The sequence below is a fragment of the Branchiostoma belcheri genome, unplaced genomic scaffold (genome assembly GCF_001625305.1).
Source record: "Branchiostoma belcheri isolate BF01 breed outbred unplaced genomic scaffold, Haploidv18h27 scaffold11, whole genome shotgun sequence".
Taxonomy (NCBI): Eukaryota; Metazoa; Chordata; class Leptocardii; order Amphioxiformes; family Branchiostomatidae; genus Branchiostoma; species Branchiostoma belcheri.
Window position 1 is genome coordinate 4,224,278 of NW_017802491.1, and position 14,743 is coordinate 4,239,020.

The 14,743-nt window shown below is 44.1% G+C and overlaps 1 protein-coding gene across 5 annotated transcripts; it reads right to left on the bottom strand.

Moving 5' to 3' along the window:
* Positions 1 to 1,670: 1,670 nt before the first annotated feature.
* Positions 1,671 to 13,463, bottom strand: LOC109484919 (forkhead box protein K1-like). Of its 5 annotated transcripts, none has more exons than XM_019788282.1 (9): positions 13,011 to 13,463; positions 10,094 to 10,294; positions 8,372 to 8,522; positions 7,953 to 8,099; positions 7,516 to 7,712; positions 5,403 to 5,710; positions 4,992 to 5,183; positions 4,271 to 4,420; positions 1,671 to 3,812 (listed from the first exon to the last, which is right to left on the bottom strand). In XM_019788282.1, the coding sequence occupies exons 1-9, from the start codon at positions 13,370 to 13,372 to the stop codon at positions 3,673 to 3,675; spliced, it is 1,848 nt and encodes a 615-aa protein (XP_019643841.1). In that variant the 5' UTR covers positions 13,373 to 13,463; the 3' UTR covers positions 1,671 to 3,672. The 5 variants fall into 5 exon arrangements, with proteins under 5 accessions (XP_019643841.1, XP_019643856.1, XP_019643862.1 ...); XM_019788297.1 differs by having other exon boundaries at positions 4,271 to 4,384; positions 7,953 to 8,102; XM_019788303.1 differs by having other exon boundaries at positions 5,403 to 5,656; positions 7,953 to 8,102; positions 13,011 to 13,462.
* Positions 13,464 to 14,743: the final 1,280 nt, after the last annotated feature.

The window sequence follows — 14,743 nt, forward strand, 5'->3', positions numbered from 1 at the left end:
GTCCTGCTACTGTCAATCACCCAACCTATACATAATGAAAGCCCTTTGCTCCACCGAAGCGCCATCTTCCTGGAAAATTTATTCACCGGCTGATAAAACCCTATTGATTGCGAAAAGACCGTTTCTGCCCCCGATAGCGTGCTACGTGCTCCAGTGCGCGGCCAGAGGACGACAGAAAACCGTTTCTTGTCATCGCTTCAATGTTCCTGTCCGTTGCTGAGATTTTTCTTAATATATATTTCAGTGGTTCAGCTAACGTATAGTCAACGATGCCGTATTGGCCCCGGAATGGGCTTTCGATAATAAATACTGACAGCTAGTCCAATGGGTACAAAAGATGTACTGAGAGGATTTTAATTCTTAAAATCTAAAGACATCATATAATCGTTACTGATACTGTGGCGAAGCACACCCAGACGTTCATATGGTAATATCTGACGCCGGTACGGTTGGGGAATTTCAGTATTACGGCGATGCACGTCTCAGCTTTAATTTCACTCATGATCAGGTCCAGGGATTGCGAAAGTTTGGAGGCTCCTCCCTCACTCCTACCATTCACGGTCCGCCCCGGGTCGGATGTATTTCCGATCCGCTAACCCCGTTTATACGTAGACGATATAATTTGATCAGCAACAACAGCCCACAATCAGCTCGCATACTGCTGATTCCGCAGGCGGGTCCTTTAAAAAATCCTAGTTCATCTACAGTACGACATCGGCTCTGCCTAGGTTCATCTGCAGCCCGAGCGGTAATGCAGTATTTTATGCTCATCTGCAGCCCGAGCGGTACGGCACCGGCTCTGCTCATCTGCAGCCCAAGCGGTACGGCACCGGCTCTGCTCATCTGCAGCCCAAGCGGTAAAGCAGTCGACTCTGCCTAGGTTCATCTGCAGTCCGAGCGGCAATGCAGTATTTTCTGCTCATCTGTAGCCCGAGCGGTAAGCTTAAGGAGCCTGCTCAGCTCATCTGCAGCCCGAGCGGTACGGCATCGGCTCTGCTCATCTGTAGCCCGAGCGGTACGGCATCGGCTCTGCTCATCTGTAGCCCGAGCGGTAATGCAGTATTTTCTGCTCATCTGTAGCCCGAGCGGTAAGCTTAAGGAGCCTGCTCTGCTCATCTGCAGCCCAAGCGGTAAGGAGCATGCTCTGTTGATCTGCAGCCCAAGCGGTACGGCATCGGCTCTGCTCATCTGCAGCCCAAGGGGTACGGCATCGGCTCTGCTCATCTGCAGCCCGAATGGAACGGCACTGGCTCTGCTCATCTGCAGATGATTCAACCGATTCGGATCAATACGTTGAAATGGAAACACTAAAATGTCTGACTGCACTTGACTTTACAACTGCATCTTTTCTTCGCCCCCTGATGTCTATATCGAGAAATGCAAGACGATCAGAATGTACATGTCTCTTCGTTGTCAAGTTCCCGTTTACATGGACTGGGACAGTCCGTCGTCTCAGGTTTGGTTCGATGGTGTGATATAAACAACCGTCGCCACTGGCGTGTTACGCCGAAGGGCGGTTATTTCGGTTTAATACTTAGTCTAGTGCTACAGATTCAGGAACACACTCAACCTTTTTACCATATTTTCCAACACAAACATGCATGAGTAAGCACAGGCCAGTTACTAACTGACTCACTAGACCAGAGTCCAATCACGACACGAGACGGGAGTTGCTATAAAATATTTAATGATTCTGCAGAGGGCGGTACTGATGCCCCACGTGAAGCGCTCTGCTCTGAGGAGAGTTGATTTGGCATGATGTGGAGGAGCCGTGGATACAGGTTCTCTACCCTACCCTGATTCTGCCGTATAGTAACACAGGAGTCGGTTTATTAAGACACTTGAACCTGAACTTGTGACATTAATCGTGTATTAGTCGGCTCCCCGAGCCGTTTTTTTTCTTTTCACGTCATTGATCATACGCTATACAGGACCTGGCAAATAATTCTTATTTCAACCACAAAATTCTTAAAGACTTTCCTTTTTTTTATCCTGAGCCAAGTTAAGACAAAACAAGAAGTATCACCACGTTAGACCTACGGAAACCTTAGAATTAATCCTAGCATTGGTACTGCCCTGGATGCTGCCAATCAGTGTGGTTGCTAGGCAACCTGGTCACGTGTCAAAATGCCCCCCTTAAAGGACTGTTCATTGTGCACATGCATTGTGCAAGGGAAACTAGATTCCTACAAAGCTATATTTTTTTCTAGCATTTCAAGCAATTTTCCCCTAAATAATGATCAGTCCCCTTATCATCCAGGCACAGTACATGTTGACTCCACCCCCCAGACTGCATCTATAATGATCAATCCCCGATTTCTGGGTGAGGTGTAGTTACTGTAAGATTAACCTTCCATGGGAAAGTTAACATGTAATTACTAACAAATTAACCAATCTTCACACATACACTAATTTCCGTCATCCTACACTGGCGGAGTGAGACACTGGGAGTATGTGGACACACCTGCCGTATTGTTTGGTTTGCTGGGAAACTGGTGGCTAGAAGTTCATGTTTCCAAGCAGTCTGAGGCTACAAGCTGGATCTGTGATAACAAGTTTACAGTAAGACATCAGAAAGCAAGCCTCGAGGATTACATCTGTTACAAGCAGCAGGTTGACCCAAGCTCCACAGTTATTTCTTTTCTTAAAAAAAATTAAGACTAGTTTTAAGATTAAAGGATAAAGGCCAACCAAGGCCAAACCAACTGCATTTTACGAATGACATCCCCTGGACACCCGAAACCCGAAGAAAACTGGAAAAAATTCTAAATTTTAAGAAGACGAGTTTTGAGATACAAGCAAACATGAACACGCACACAGGGATGTCATCCGTGACATGGAATTCATTTGGCCTTTCGAAATTCTTCTTTTCTCACAAATTAACAAAATTCAGTCAGAAGAGAAATGAAAAAAGTTGTAACCCGCCATTAACAAGTATTAAATGTGTTCAATCCTACAGAAATAGAGGAGAATAGAGATGCAGTTTGGCTGAAGCTGCTAGGTGGCGCTAGTGTGCAGCAGCCAAAAAAACAAGCACCTCACATGAAGCTTTGTAACAAAGAAAAAAACTAAAATAATACATCATAATATTGCAATTTGTCTCCTCTTTAGAATGACCAATACAAAACATGAGAGCCCTGGAGTAAGTTAAAGCTTTCGCCGTCCACAGTAATGTCTAAGGCATTAACTAACTAGTAAATACGCTTCATGGATAAGAAATGCAAAAACACCTGGGTAAATTCATCAAAGGAAAACCACTATCTCCTCTTCTGGAGTAGTCCAAAACTGCACATTGTGTTACACATACTTATTCTGTGCATTTCAAAATTTCTACCAAAGTAGCTGAAAACCCTACATCTTTCCCCCAGCATACTCTATCGTTCCTTCTATCTCTGCTCGTGTGTTCCCGCGGTTTGGCCATGCTGTCAGCTGTCTAATGTCAAATCTACAGGAGAAAGAGTTCATTTGTACTGATTTCAGTCCGCCACAGATGGAAATGCAAGCGTGGTCACGTGCGCGTGAAGAGGAAACCCACACACGTTTCCGCCATTTGCATCGCTAGGGCGGTTGCTATGGTAACCCGTGCTATACGAGAGGCGGGCACGAGTCACTCGCTACAAGCTGGGGAAACAACTAATCTGGTTTCTTGCTGAGAGGTACAGGTATAGGTCTTCACTCTGCAACGGTGCTCGCCGCCAGCTTTTGTCTCTTCGTTTCTTCACTGTCCTCGGCCACGCCGTCGTGCGCTCGTTTACTCGGGATGGCGGAGATGTTGGCAGCTGACGTGGCCAGTAGCGAGAGGGGCGACGTGCCTTCAGAAGAAAACAGAGAAAGGAAATATCTCTAAATATCAGCATGAAATTTCACCTCAGTTGGTAAATAAATTTTAAGAAACTAAAACTGTTCTCCAACTCAAAGATTTCAGACTTGTCAGAGAACAGTTTAAGTTTCTCAAAATCCAAATGGTTGGTTGTTTGGTTTGCTATAAAACATTTCCTCCAATTGATCATAATAAATACACGTGTACAGAGATCAAAATAAGTGTATCCATTTAGCATGCTTAAGATTACTTTTCCACTCATTAGGACAGAACATGGTGATGGTACACTGAGGCTTTTCAACTTATTTTTTCCTTGGGACCAAGCCGAGCAGTCTGCCCCCCACCAAAGTTAGGAATAAGGCCCATAGTTAATAAAGTGAGCCTAGCATTAAAAAATGACTGTGAATTGAGGAAATGACTTGCGTGTCCTGTGGAGGAAATCTGACCTACCCCAGGGCTGCATACCTGTGGGTGGCGCGGCGGGGCCGGTGTGCTGGACGGCGTTGGCTGCCTCCCCCTGGCCGCTGGGCAGGTGGTATGCCGCGGGGCCGAGCTTGCCCGGACCTGTAAGAGCCCAGCGATAGTTTGGATACCTTGCGCCTGGTGGTGAAAGGAGACAATTCAGACACAACAGGAGAGGAAACAACACAGGAGAACTCAAACATAAGCAGGGGGAGAGATGCATCTGTGGTCATAGAAGTCAAATAAAAACTTGTCAAGAGTCATACAACAACAGTCTCAAGTTGTTAGACATCAGACCAGAGAATTAAAAAAAACGGGAAAAGAAAACCAGAACAAGGGCCTAAGCTGCATGTGATTTTGTGAATCTGAATGAAGCAGCTGTTAAAACAAACATGAAAATAAAGGTAAATATGTGGCAAGTCCTGTTGAAAAGCAGGTGGCTCCTAGATGTATGTTTGTTTGAATCTTTGCCTATTCATGAAAAACTTTTCATTGCTCCAAAATTTTGTTATTAGAAGCCAAAAATGGTCATAAATGTGTCACTGAATAAACGGAAAAAAATGCTATAACAAAATAAACCTGGTAGCAGAAACTGCACCAATGGCTCTTGTGCACCTTTTTGTAACACATTTGTAAGAAACAAAAGAAATGTAGCAGTTACAGGAGAAAGTGTGGCCCAGACTTCAAAAAACAAAAACTGTGACTGTACCTTCTTCATTATCTGGCACGCCATTGGTGGACCCCGCCCTGTCCTGTACTGCGCTCCCATTGGCCGAGGTGGATATGGATGTGGCAGTGTAGGATTTTGGTTGGCTGATGACCGTGGGCATGTGATGCATCGCCACGGGAACTGCTGTGGTCATCGTGGAGGCAGGATGGAGCGCAGTCGCCGTGCCTTGGGCTGGGAGGGTTAAACTTAACCTTTAGAACATTGAAGGCAACTGTTTGGCAAGTACATGTAGTTATTATTGGTTATACGGTTAACCTGGATGAAACCATTAGAACACAAAGGTAGGCCAGCAGCTCTCTCTCTTTTGGTTATGATTTTTGGTTGCTCATTGGTTGCTGAATAGTACACAAATTCTGTTCACAGCATTGATTTAACAAACAGCGAACTCACCTGCCAGCACAGACTGTGCTGCGGACACCAGCTGAGCTGCTGAGGGCAGTGCATGCTGGGAAGCCTGTGTGATGACGGTGGTGGGGTGAGAAGTGGGCTGGATGACTCCGGAGGAAACCGCCTGCGCGATGACCGACCCGTCCTGCGTCATGACCACCTGTTTCAGCTGGTCCGGGATGGTCGGGGCGACCGTGGCCGCGTCCTCGGGGATGGGTGACCCCTCGCGCGACAGGGAGTCGGGGGTGAAAGTCCCGCTGGTGGTGAGATAGTGGGGGGTAGCGTGGTGAGTAGGCGAGGCGGGCGCAGACCTGAGCAGTCGTCACCGGCAACCCAAGAGAAAGAAAGAAAGGGTGGAAAGGATAAGAAAACAAAAGAGGAAAAAAAACAAGAAGAAAACTTAAGGGTGACCCAAAACCAAGGATGGTGGATGTGTGGGTTAATGCTACTTAAGACAGGCCTGAAGGCAACACTAACTCAGTCCCTTGGTTCTTAACTCTAAAATGAAAACCTACAACTGGAAGATTAAGATGAGAACAGAATATTCTGAGGAGTAAGTTTGTACCTAATGGTACATGTGGTGTACACACACCCTTAGTTTGACTCAGCATCCTGTTTGGTAAATATTTACTTTGAAATGAGAATCAAGAAAATGAGTTGTGTGGCCCTGCAAAGGAGTGGACTATGCCTGTTATAATGGTGGAAAAAAAAGCATTTTATTATGCACAAAACAGTCCTGGCCTAATAAGCACCCAGCATATACTGGGAGTCCCAGCATGCATCAGGAATCCCAATGTGCACCAGGAGTCCCAGCATGCACCAGGAATCCCAGTGTAACACAGGCCAATTAGGTTGGGACTGAAACACTGGGATTTTGGATAGTTAAATACTCTTCATTTTGCCAAACATTTTTTGCAAAAAAAGCTCTAAATCAAGAACTTCCAACTAACTTGTTATTGTTGTACATTTGAGTTGAAATGTAAGGATTAGGTTTAACTAGATGATTCAAATTCCCAGAGTCTCCCAACTGAAAGTGAGTGTTCCTGGTACAAGCATCAGTTTGTACATGTTTAAAGCACACCGACTTCTGCACCTTTCTAAGTCCTCCTATTTCTGTTATTCTCAACTACCAGAAGAATTTACCTCTCTTGTCCTTCCATGCTTTTCCTGCAAGTAAGATAGTCAAAGTTTCATTTTCATTTCATCAAAGATATCTCCAGTCCTCCATACTTTCTTTAAAGTTCAGAAAAGAAAATGCATTAAAAAAGCAATTGGTAATGCTAGAAACAAGACGCTTTTATTTTAGTCAGTCAAGAATACTTCTAAACTTTTCTGTTGCAGCCTTTAAAAAATTTGGTCATGCAAAATAAAAAAACTAAAAAAAAAAGGTCTTGGTTAGTATGGAAGTGAAAAGTGAAAAGACCACATGTTACATCAAGGAGAAAGATGGTCAAAAGAAACAAATGAGAGTCTTCAAGACTACTGTGTTGTAGAATGTAGCAGTGTGTATATTGGCATTTTTGGACAAGGCCACACCAATTTGATTTGTTGGTTAAGCTACTGATTTTCGGTTCACACAGTTTTATGGGGATACTAGTTTCAAGTTTTCCTCCCAACACTAGGTCTGGTATCATCTTTACCTCTTTCAAAATTCCAAAATCATACAAATTGGTGTGACCTCAAATACATCAAGATACATTAAATAATATGAAGTAATCAAACAACTGGAAAATTTAAGAGGCAGACATTTCAGATAGCAGCCAAGATAAACTGATGAAAGATGGAGGCTGCTATCTGAAATGTCTGATTCTTTAGAGAATTTTTTAAGTTTATTTATTTTGTATTACATTATAATATACATGTTCTCCCTTGGTGTCAAACCATCATTGGCATATAAAGATCAGGGCTAAGAAATACCCTGTGCGTGTGCACCATTAGAAGTTTTGAAGTTCCTTCATTGTTCCCATGTAGCATTTGGGGCTTTCATGGGATGCAGGCCTGCTTGTTTTTTCATCCTGTCGCTTCATAGTTTTTTCTGAAAAAATCTGAGAGCCGACAAAATTTAAATTGGTACGGCCTTAATGAAGAAATAAGAAGTGAGCGGAGCGTGTCAGACCTTGAGGAGAGCCCTCCGCCAAAGGGAGTTCTGAAGCAGGGCACGCCGCGCTGCCGACGGCGTCTCCAGGCCTGCTCCGTCAGCTTGGCCTCGCACGACGGGTCTATTCTCCAGAACGAACCCTTCCCAGGCTCCTCCTGCGAGCGCGGCACTTTGATAAAGTAGCGGTTCAGTGACAAGTTGTGTCGAATTGAATTCTGGAACAACAAAAAAAAATTAAGCCAACTCAGACACAGTTCTATAGTTCTAAGAACAAGACAGTTCATAAGTTCTATAAGACACAGTTCTGTAGTTCTAGAAAACACAGTTCTGTAGTTCTAGAAGACAAAGTTCTTCAGTTCTAGAAGACAATGTTTTTCACTTCTGGAAGACACAGTTCTGTACTTCTTGCAGACACAGTTCTGTATTTCACATTAATTTCGGCTATTCTACATTACCTGCCAGCCCTTGTCTGCTGTTCTGTAGTAGGGGTAGTTCTTAGTTATGTGAGCGTAGATCCCGGAGAGAGTGAGCTGCTTGTCGTTGGCTGACGTGATCGCCTGGACGATCAGCTGAGCGTACGAGTACGGCGGCTTCGAGTTGTCCTGCTGGAGAGGGGAAAAGTTTTGCAGTTTCAGTGCTGCTCTGCAACTAACCTCTTGAAAATTTGTGTCACCACGACCTCAATAAAAAGTTTCAAACAAAATATACCATCATCATTCAAACAACACATTTATATAACATCATCTTCCAATTATGAAATCAACGGCTAGACAAACCCAATGGGAAGACTAGCCAACTGCTGCCCACCCGTGCTAGGGACCCCCGCAGCAGTGGGGGTCTAAGTGGATGTTCAGAGAAAGTTTTTCCGCCTTACCGGGGCACCGCTATCCTCTGACGTGGACTGGCCCTCCTTCTCCTCCATGGCGGCGGCCGCGTACTCCGCAGCTCGCTGTAACGCCTGCGCCACACTGGCCTTGTGGGAACTCGTCCGGCTGCGAGGGCTCGACGGTGCAGAGTTCGCAGCACTGCGGAAACAACAGGAAATGCAAGGTCAGCTGGGTTCACAAGATTTCATCAACCACTATGCCCTGAAGTTGCTTGATGTTAGCAGGGTTTCTGGAAATCTGCCAGTCATGGAAACCTTGGATGTTCGCAGGCATTCCTGCTGAAAAGCAGCCTGCAAATCTGCAACAGAAGCCATGCGCACATACATCATATTTGCTCATTGTCAGAATGTCTGTAGCAAGGGTTTGAGTATGACACGATTAATATATTGTTGACAAGGTTCAACAACAACCATCATGATATTTTTGCTGAATGTATTTTGTACAGCACATCTATGAAGCATGTTCCGGCCTTGCTGAAATATGATGTTACATGTAAGTTACGGTAATGTAACTTAACAGTGTAACCCAGGTGTCAAAAGGGAAACTTTCAGCCCACTGGATACAAACATGCTTCCCTGCAGCTGCACAATTAAATTTGCTGAAGCGGCACACAAAAAAAACATGGAAGAGAGAAAGACAAGATACGGGGAAGGTCTTGAGTGTGACAACACTGAGTGTAAGAGAAGTGTCGTAGGCTGGGAGAATGATGTTTACGTGACGAAATTGTTGTTTACAACTTGGGCTGTTGTTTACACAAATATTTCTTCACTGTTTCAACTTCAAAGATGTTGGACAATGGTAAAACAACATGATGTTCTTCTCTTTTCCTTGGCTATGCTCTACCAGACTGACCAGTCCTTGGGGGGCCCGCCCTGAGGTGGCCCGCTACGATGGGCCACGCTCCAGCTGCAGTGCCCACCCTGGGGGCTAGAGGGCGCCGAGTTCATGGCACTGGAAGGGAGAATAACACATCAGGCCACACAAACTTATCCTGGTGGAAACCATCCTTGACAGACCTGAAATCTGATGCCAGTGAAAACACGAAGGAATCAAGTCCATTTCCAATAATGATTCAGGACCTTGACAAGAAAGCAGTTACTCAAGAAACTGGAGTAGTTTTTAAAATCAGCAACAGATTTAGGACCTTTTCCCCTACTTTTGACAGTTTCATCACAGCTAGTACACGTTCCATAGAATGGATTTTGTGTGGCCCGGCCTCCATGCGAACCCAAAAAGGGAGATAAAGTAAACTTACAACCAACAGGTATGAACAGAAATCATAGTGAGAAATGTTTCATCCAAAAAAGTTTCATTGTGTTGTGTTAATAATGAACTATTCCAGGGCTCAAAATACTGGGTGCATATGCTCCTTAGTGCAGGTAAAACTGGTGCTGTGCAGGTATTTCTGATGTCTACCTGCACTGTCCATGTACTACTTGGTGGAATTTTTATTTGCTACAATTAGTCTTAATTACCACCTATACAATAAAAATGATAAAACTGTAATGGCAATGATTTTGGAAAAGTATTCAGCCTGAATGATGATCCATACCACCTAAATTCTCAGTGGTACTTGTAATATTTGTCTGGTGCAGGTACCATAATTTCCAATGTTACCTTCACCAGTGCAAGTATGCAGGAAAAAGTATTTGGAGCCCTGGATAGACTTGACGTGTCTGTTGCTGAAATCGAGGCTGCTGATTGGTTACCTGATGGTTCCCGTGGGTGACGGGAAGGGGCTTCCGAAATCCGTGTTGGGATCAGGAATGTTGATTTTGAGCGGCGCCAGCTCCGGTTTCTTCTTGGGCGGGGAGGGGAGAGGCGGTGGTGGGGGCGGCTGGGGGTTCACCTCGTCCACCATGGACTGGAACACGATCTTTATGTTGGTACTCGGGAACCGGAACACACACCTGGGAGGGAGGGTGGGGGTACAGGTCTGTTATTGACACAACAAGAAGTAGCTTTGTATCGGAGTAGTCAACTACAAATTATATAAATAGAAATACACGCATATGTTATAAAATGAATCTTGCCAAGTTTACTTCACCTTTTTTCACTAAAAATTTTACTTACTCAACATAAAGCTCAGATAATTGAATATGTTATGTCTGTAACATATATTATACTGACTCACTGACTGTATCTACAACAATGACTGTATCTTCCACATTACAATGACACAATGGTCACAGCTTTCTAATGTGTGAAGGGAATATCAATTTTTTACACAGTGTATGGTGGGCCAAAAAACATCTGACTTGACTTAAACTTCTGCATAGTCAGCAGTTCTACCTGTACACCAGCTACAGAAACATCTCAGACATGACCTAAAACTTCTGCAGTCAGCAGTTCTACCTGTACACAATGTACAAGCAAGCTGCGGAAACATTTCAAGTGTTGCCATTTTAGAAACCTGCATTCCTTCCCAGAAGGCACCAGGCTAGTTGGCAGTGGGCCATGGAGGCCCCATGACTGACCTATCTTCCCCCCCCCCCCAACTAGTGTTACTGTATACATCCCTGTACTGCGCAGACAGGAATGTATACATTTAGGTTTGAAACCACAAGCTGAGGTCCCTTGTAAACGTTTCAAAGTCACATGTATCTGATTTATGACGTTTTGATGTGTTATAACTTATACTATTAATATATACACATGTATGTATGGATTTCAAACCAGATGGTTACAGTGTGTGATATGATAATATTGAACATGTCACTTTACATATCAAACTTTACAAGAACATTAATAAGCAACTGAACAAGGTGGAATGTAGATGTGGGCTTTCCAACATGGTACCCTAAACTGAAATCTGAAAATTGACTTTTTGAAATTTAAAGTCGCAAGTGTTATAGACTGTTAAATGAGAAGGGAAATCCCAGTGCAATATTGTTGTTGTACAGGACGGTTTCTGTGCTATGTGTAACTCACAGTCACAGCTGATCAGACTTGTAATTCTTCACTCTGTGTTATCACCAGTCTGGGGGTCTGGCTTTTCTAGACTCTGGACAAGAAACTGGGCTGGAAACTACATCCCAAACTGGCCACACAGGCCCCATCTGGAAATATGTCCCAAACCTGCCTAACTTGGATGTCAGACAAAATTTCTACACAGGCCAGCTCCTCCGCTCTAGCACCAACATGTCTCCTATGAAATCTTACACAGCCCACATGTTACACCCAATTTACACAAAAGACAAAATCACCTCTCACACGTTTGCAATTTTGCACAATACTATTCCCAATTTTCTGTTGCATGGTGACCGTACTATTGTCCACTAGTATATCATTCTTGACATATAGCCTGTAAAATGCCACATGTTGTTCAGACTACTCTCTGCAATCCAGAATCTTTGCTGCAAAAAATTATGGCAAGCCCGGTACTGGTAGATAGAAATTTTTAGTGTAACTTTGTAAGATTTAATTTCACTAACTACATCCCTCCAACTTTTTGTAGAGACAATAAATGGTATGGAGTCATCATGGTGGTTTAAAAAATCAGACATTTAGGGATAAAAAAATTGTGGTAATTTATCCAGAACTGAAACATTACCCCAAAAAAATGTTTTCCCCTATAGAAAGATTAAGCAATTCTAATTCATTTTGTTACAATAGCTGAACATAACCATTTAAATCAACATAACAGCTGTTATATAAAAACTGTATGAGCAACTGTATGAGCAGTATCCGCCCCCCTCCCCCTTGTTTTGGACCTCTGAAATGTTTTCAAAATTCTTGTGTTTGGCAACTTGTGGACTTTGCTCTCCTGAAAAACTGCCAAAACCAACGTAATTCTCTTGGTTACCGCAGCTAAAACAGTCAGAAAACACAAGAAATACCCAAAGAAAAAATTGGAAACGTAAGAAAACGTGAAAATGACGTGTTTTTGAGTTTTGTTTGTGTGCTGTTTACCCCGAGCCTCGCCCCTATACACCACCATTGTTTTGTTTACACCAAGCCGAACCTGCGACCCCAGTCCATAATACACATCCAAAATACACCACAATGGGCTCAAAAATCACACCAAAACCTAAACAATTGGGACAAATTCTGTAAGAATTCTGTGCAGGTATGTCTGGCGGATGGCAACGAATGGAAATTCGGGATTTTTTAAACCCACATCTCGATTTGTTTACATTGTGAGTTTTGTGTTCTGATACGCAGGCACATGGCCGCACTAACACTGAGGTAGTCTAAACATAGACTAAAAAAGCCACAACTGCTGCAAGCTGGAGTAAAACCGGCATTTTTGGAGCTAAAGGAGGCTGGAGAGAATGGGGGAGGGGCCGGCAGCCGTCCAGGCCAGACGACCTGCGGGAAAAAAATCGAAGTTATTTATAAAATAATGGCCGGACTGACGGGGCTGGTCTGGGGCGACCGCGTGGTCTGTTTGACAACATTACCTCCCAGTCTACAGCTATTTACATAAACAAACTGCGCCAAAAACACGCAGTTTTCACGAAAAACGACGGGATAAGATCCCATTGACGTCTGGGGAAAGAGGCAGGAAGCTTTAGTGACCTAATTTTGGGTCTGTCCGAGCAGATTTGTGGGAATTTTGGCGCGGCGTGGCCGTGTGAAAAGAGTTTTTCACCCCGACATTTCGCAACCACAACACGGACTCACTGTTTGGGTAGCTGTAAGGGCGAAGCTCCTCTCCGCTGGAACACACCGTCCACAAACACGCCATTCTTCCCCAGACAGCTCATGTAGAAGTTGGGCGGCTCGTAGAAGATCTCGATGTGTTTTCTGGAGATGAAAGAAGAGTGTCCCATGTTGACATCTACGGCTCCCTGGCTCGAGTTCCTGCCCACAGTGATCCTGCTTTGCCGCATCAGATACTCGAACTCCCGGCCCTCGATGCGGGCGATCGCCGTCCCCCTCGGCTCCTCGGGGTTCCAGGCGACTCTGGCGGGGCTGGCCGGCGCCGATTTGAGCGCTAGAAGCGCCCATGCGTCGTTGTCTGAAGGCTGTTTGAGGCCAGACATTGTCCACCGCTCCGCCTTCCTTCAGCAGCCCGCAGAAATGGCCGACCCTGCAAAACAAACCTCACCTCATTCCCGGCTGCACCCTTCCCGACATGCAGCAGAAAGTAGTATAGGGAGAGCTGTAGGTATGATACCTCACGGAGGAAACAAACGGTTAGCAGAATCAAAACATTTCCGTCATTGACAACTCTACCTGATATATTCCCAAAGATATGCAGAGACACAGAAGAACCACTGGAAAACTTTAATATAACAAAGTTAACTTTAAAGTTTCCATTTCAGCCAATGACAAGTGATTTGGGTAGAGCTTGCCCACAAGTCAGTCACCCAACCCTTTTTAATACCCCAACTTTACTCTTCAAGCAGAGCGAGGCTTCGGCTTATTTTTTGACGTGGTTCAGGCGTTTTCATCGGGGTTTGCCTTTTGAACTGGTAATTTTTTTTACGCGAGCCGATTCAAGTGCCTGGAAAATGGATAAGTTACTGCCAGGCCAATTGAAGTTGATACTGTCTTTCAGCCACGGCCACCGAAATATCTGCTTGGAGATTTACTAGCTGTCCTTTTTATGTGCATTCACCCATGCATAATATAATAATAATAATTTTTAAAACTATGCCGGACCGCGTTAACCCAAGGAGCCTTGATTAACCCAGGGAGCTTTACTTTTATTAACCCAACTTTGATAGTCATGGGTTAAACCGTTTTCTCATCCTCTTTGTTTTAATAATACCCATATTCGGGTCCCAGTATAGAAATGTACCTGGAATTATACAAAACGTCTATATGTTTTGCATAATGATCACGATTCTCCTCCAGTTCAAGTTTGTTTGAGTGACATTCCTGCTCACACAGTAGAGGACATTTGAACCCACATGACGTGATATCTGAATGTTTGGGAGTAAAATGTATACTGCGAAACAAGGTAAACCTGCGACGCACACATTCACGTGCAGTACTAAATAAAATCGGTAGATGGTAGTTCTGTACGGGGCAATGGCAATCCAGTTTTGACACCTCAAATAAAAATATTTTTAATTGCATAATAGCAACCACATTGAGGGACCAAGCAAGTTTGAACCTACTTGGAGGGGAAAATCTGCCACTTCATTGAAAAGCATATCTTACTTCTCTAAAAATGAAAACGCCATCTTTAAACATTCCCTTCAACACCTTCCAGGGCCTCCACAGGCCAGCTCCCCAACTGTTTGGGGGCCTACACAGGCTATAGGGATGACTAAAATGTCCCAAGGGAAACTTTACCTGAGGAATACTTTCATACTACAACAGTACAAGAAGAAGAGGAAAAACACAAGAACAAGGAATCAACAGACTTTCAATATACTTTAATCATAGTAGGATATTATTTAAAG

Bases quoted from the DNA above. Each gene is read 5' to 3' on its own strand.
- LOC109484919 (XM_019788272.1), bottom strand. From the start codon at position 13,372: ATGTCTGGCCTCAAACAGCCTTCAGACAACGACGCATGGGCGCTTCTA. The intron at 7,713-7,952 runs GTAATGTAGAAT...TTGTTGTTCCAG, and splicing joins CAGCAGACAAGGGCTGGCAG to AATTCAATTCGACACAACTT. The intron at 5,184-5,402 runs GTGAGTTCGCTG...TAACCCTCCCAG, and splicing joins AGCACAGTCTGTGCTGGCAG to CCCAAGGCACGGCGACTGCG.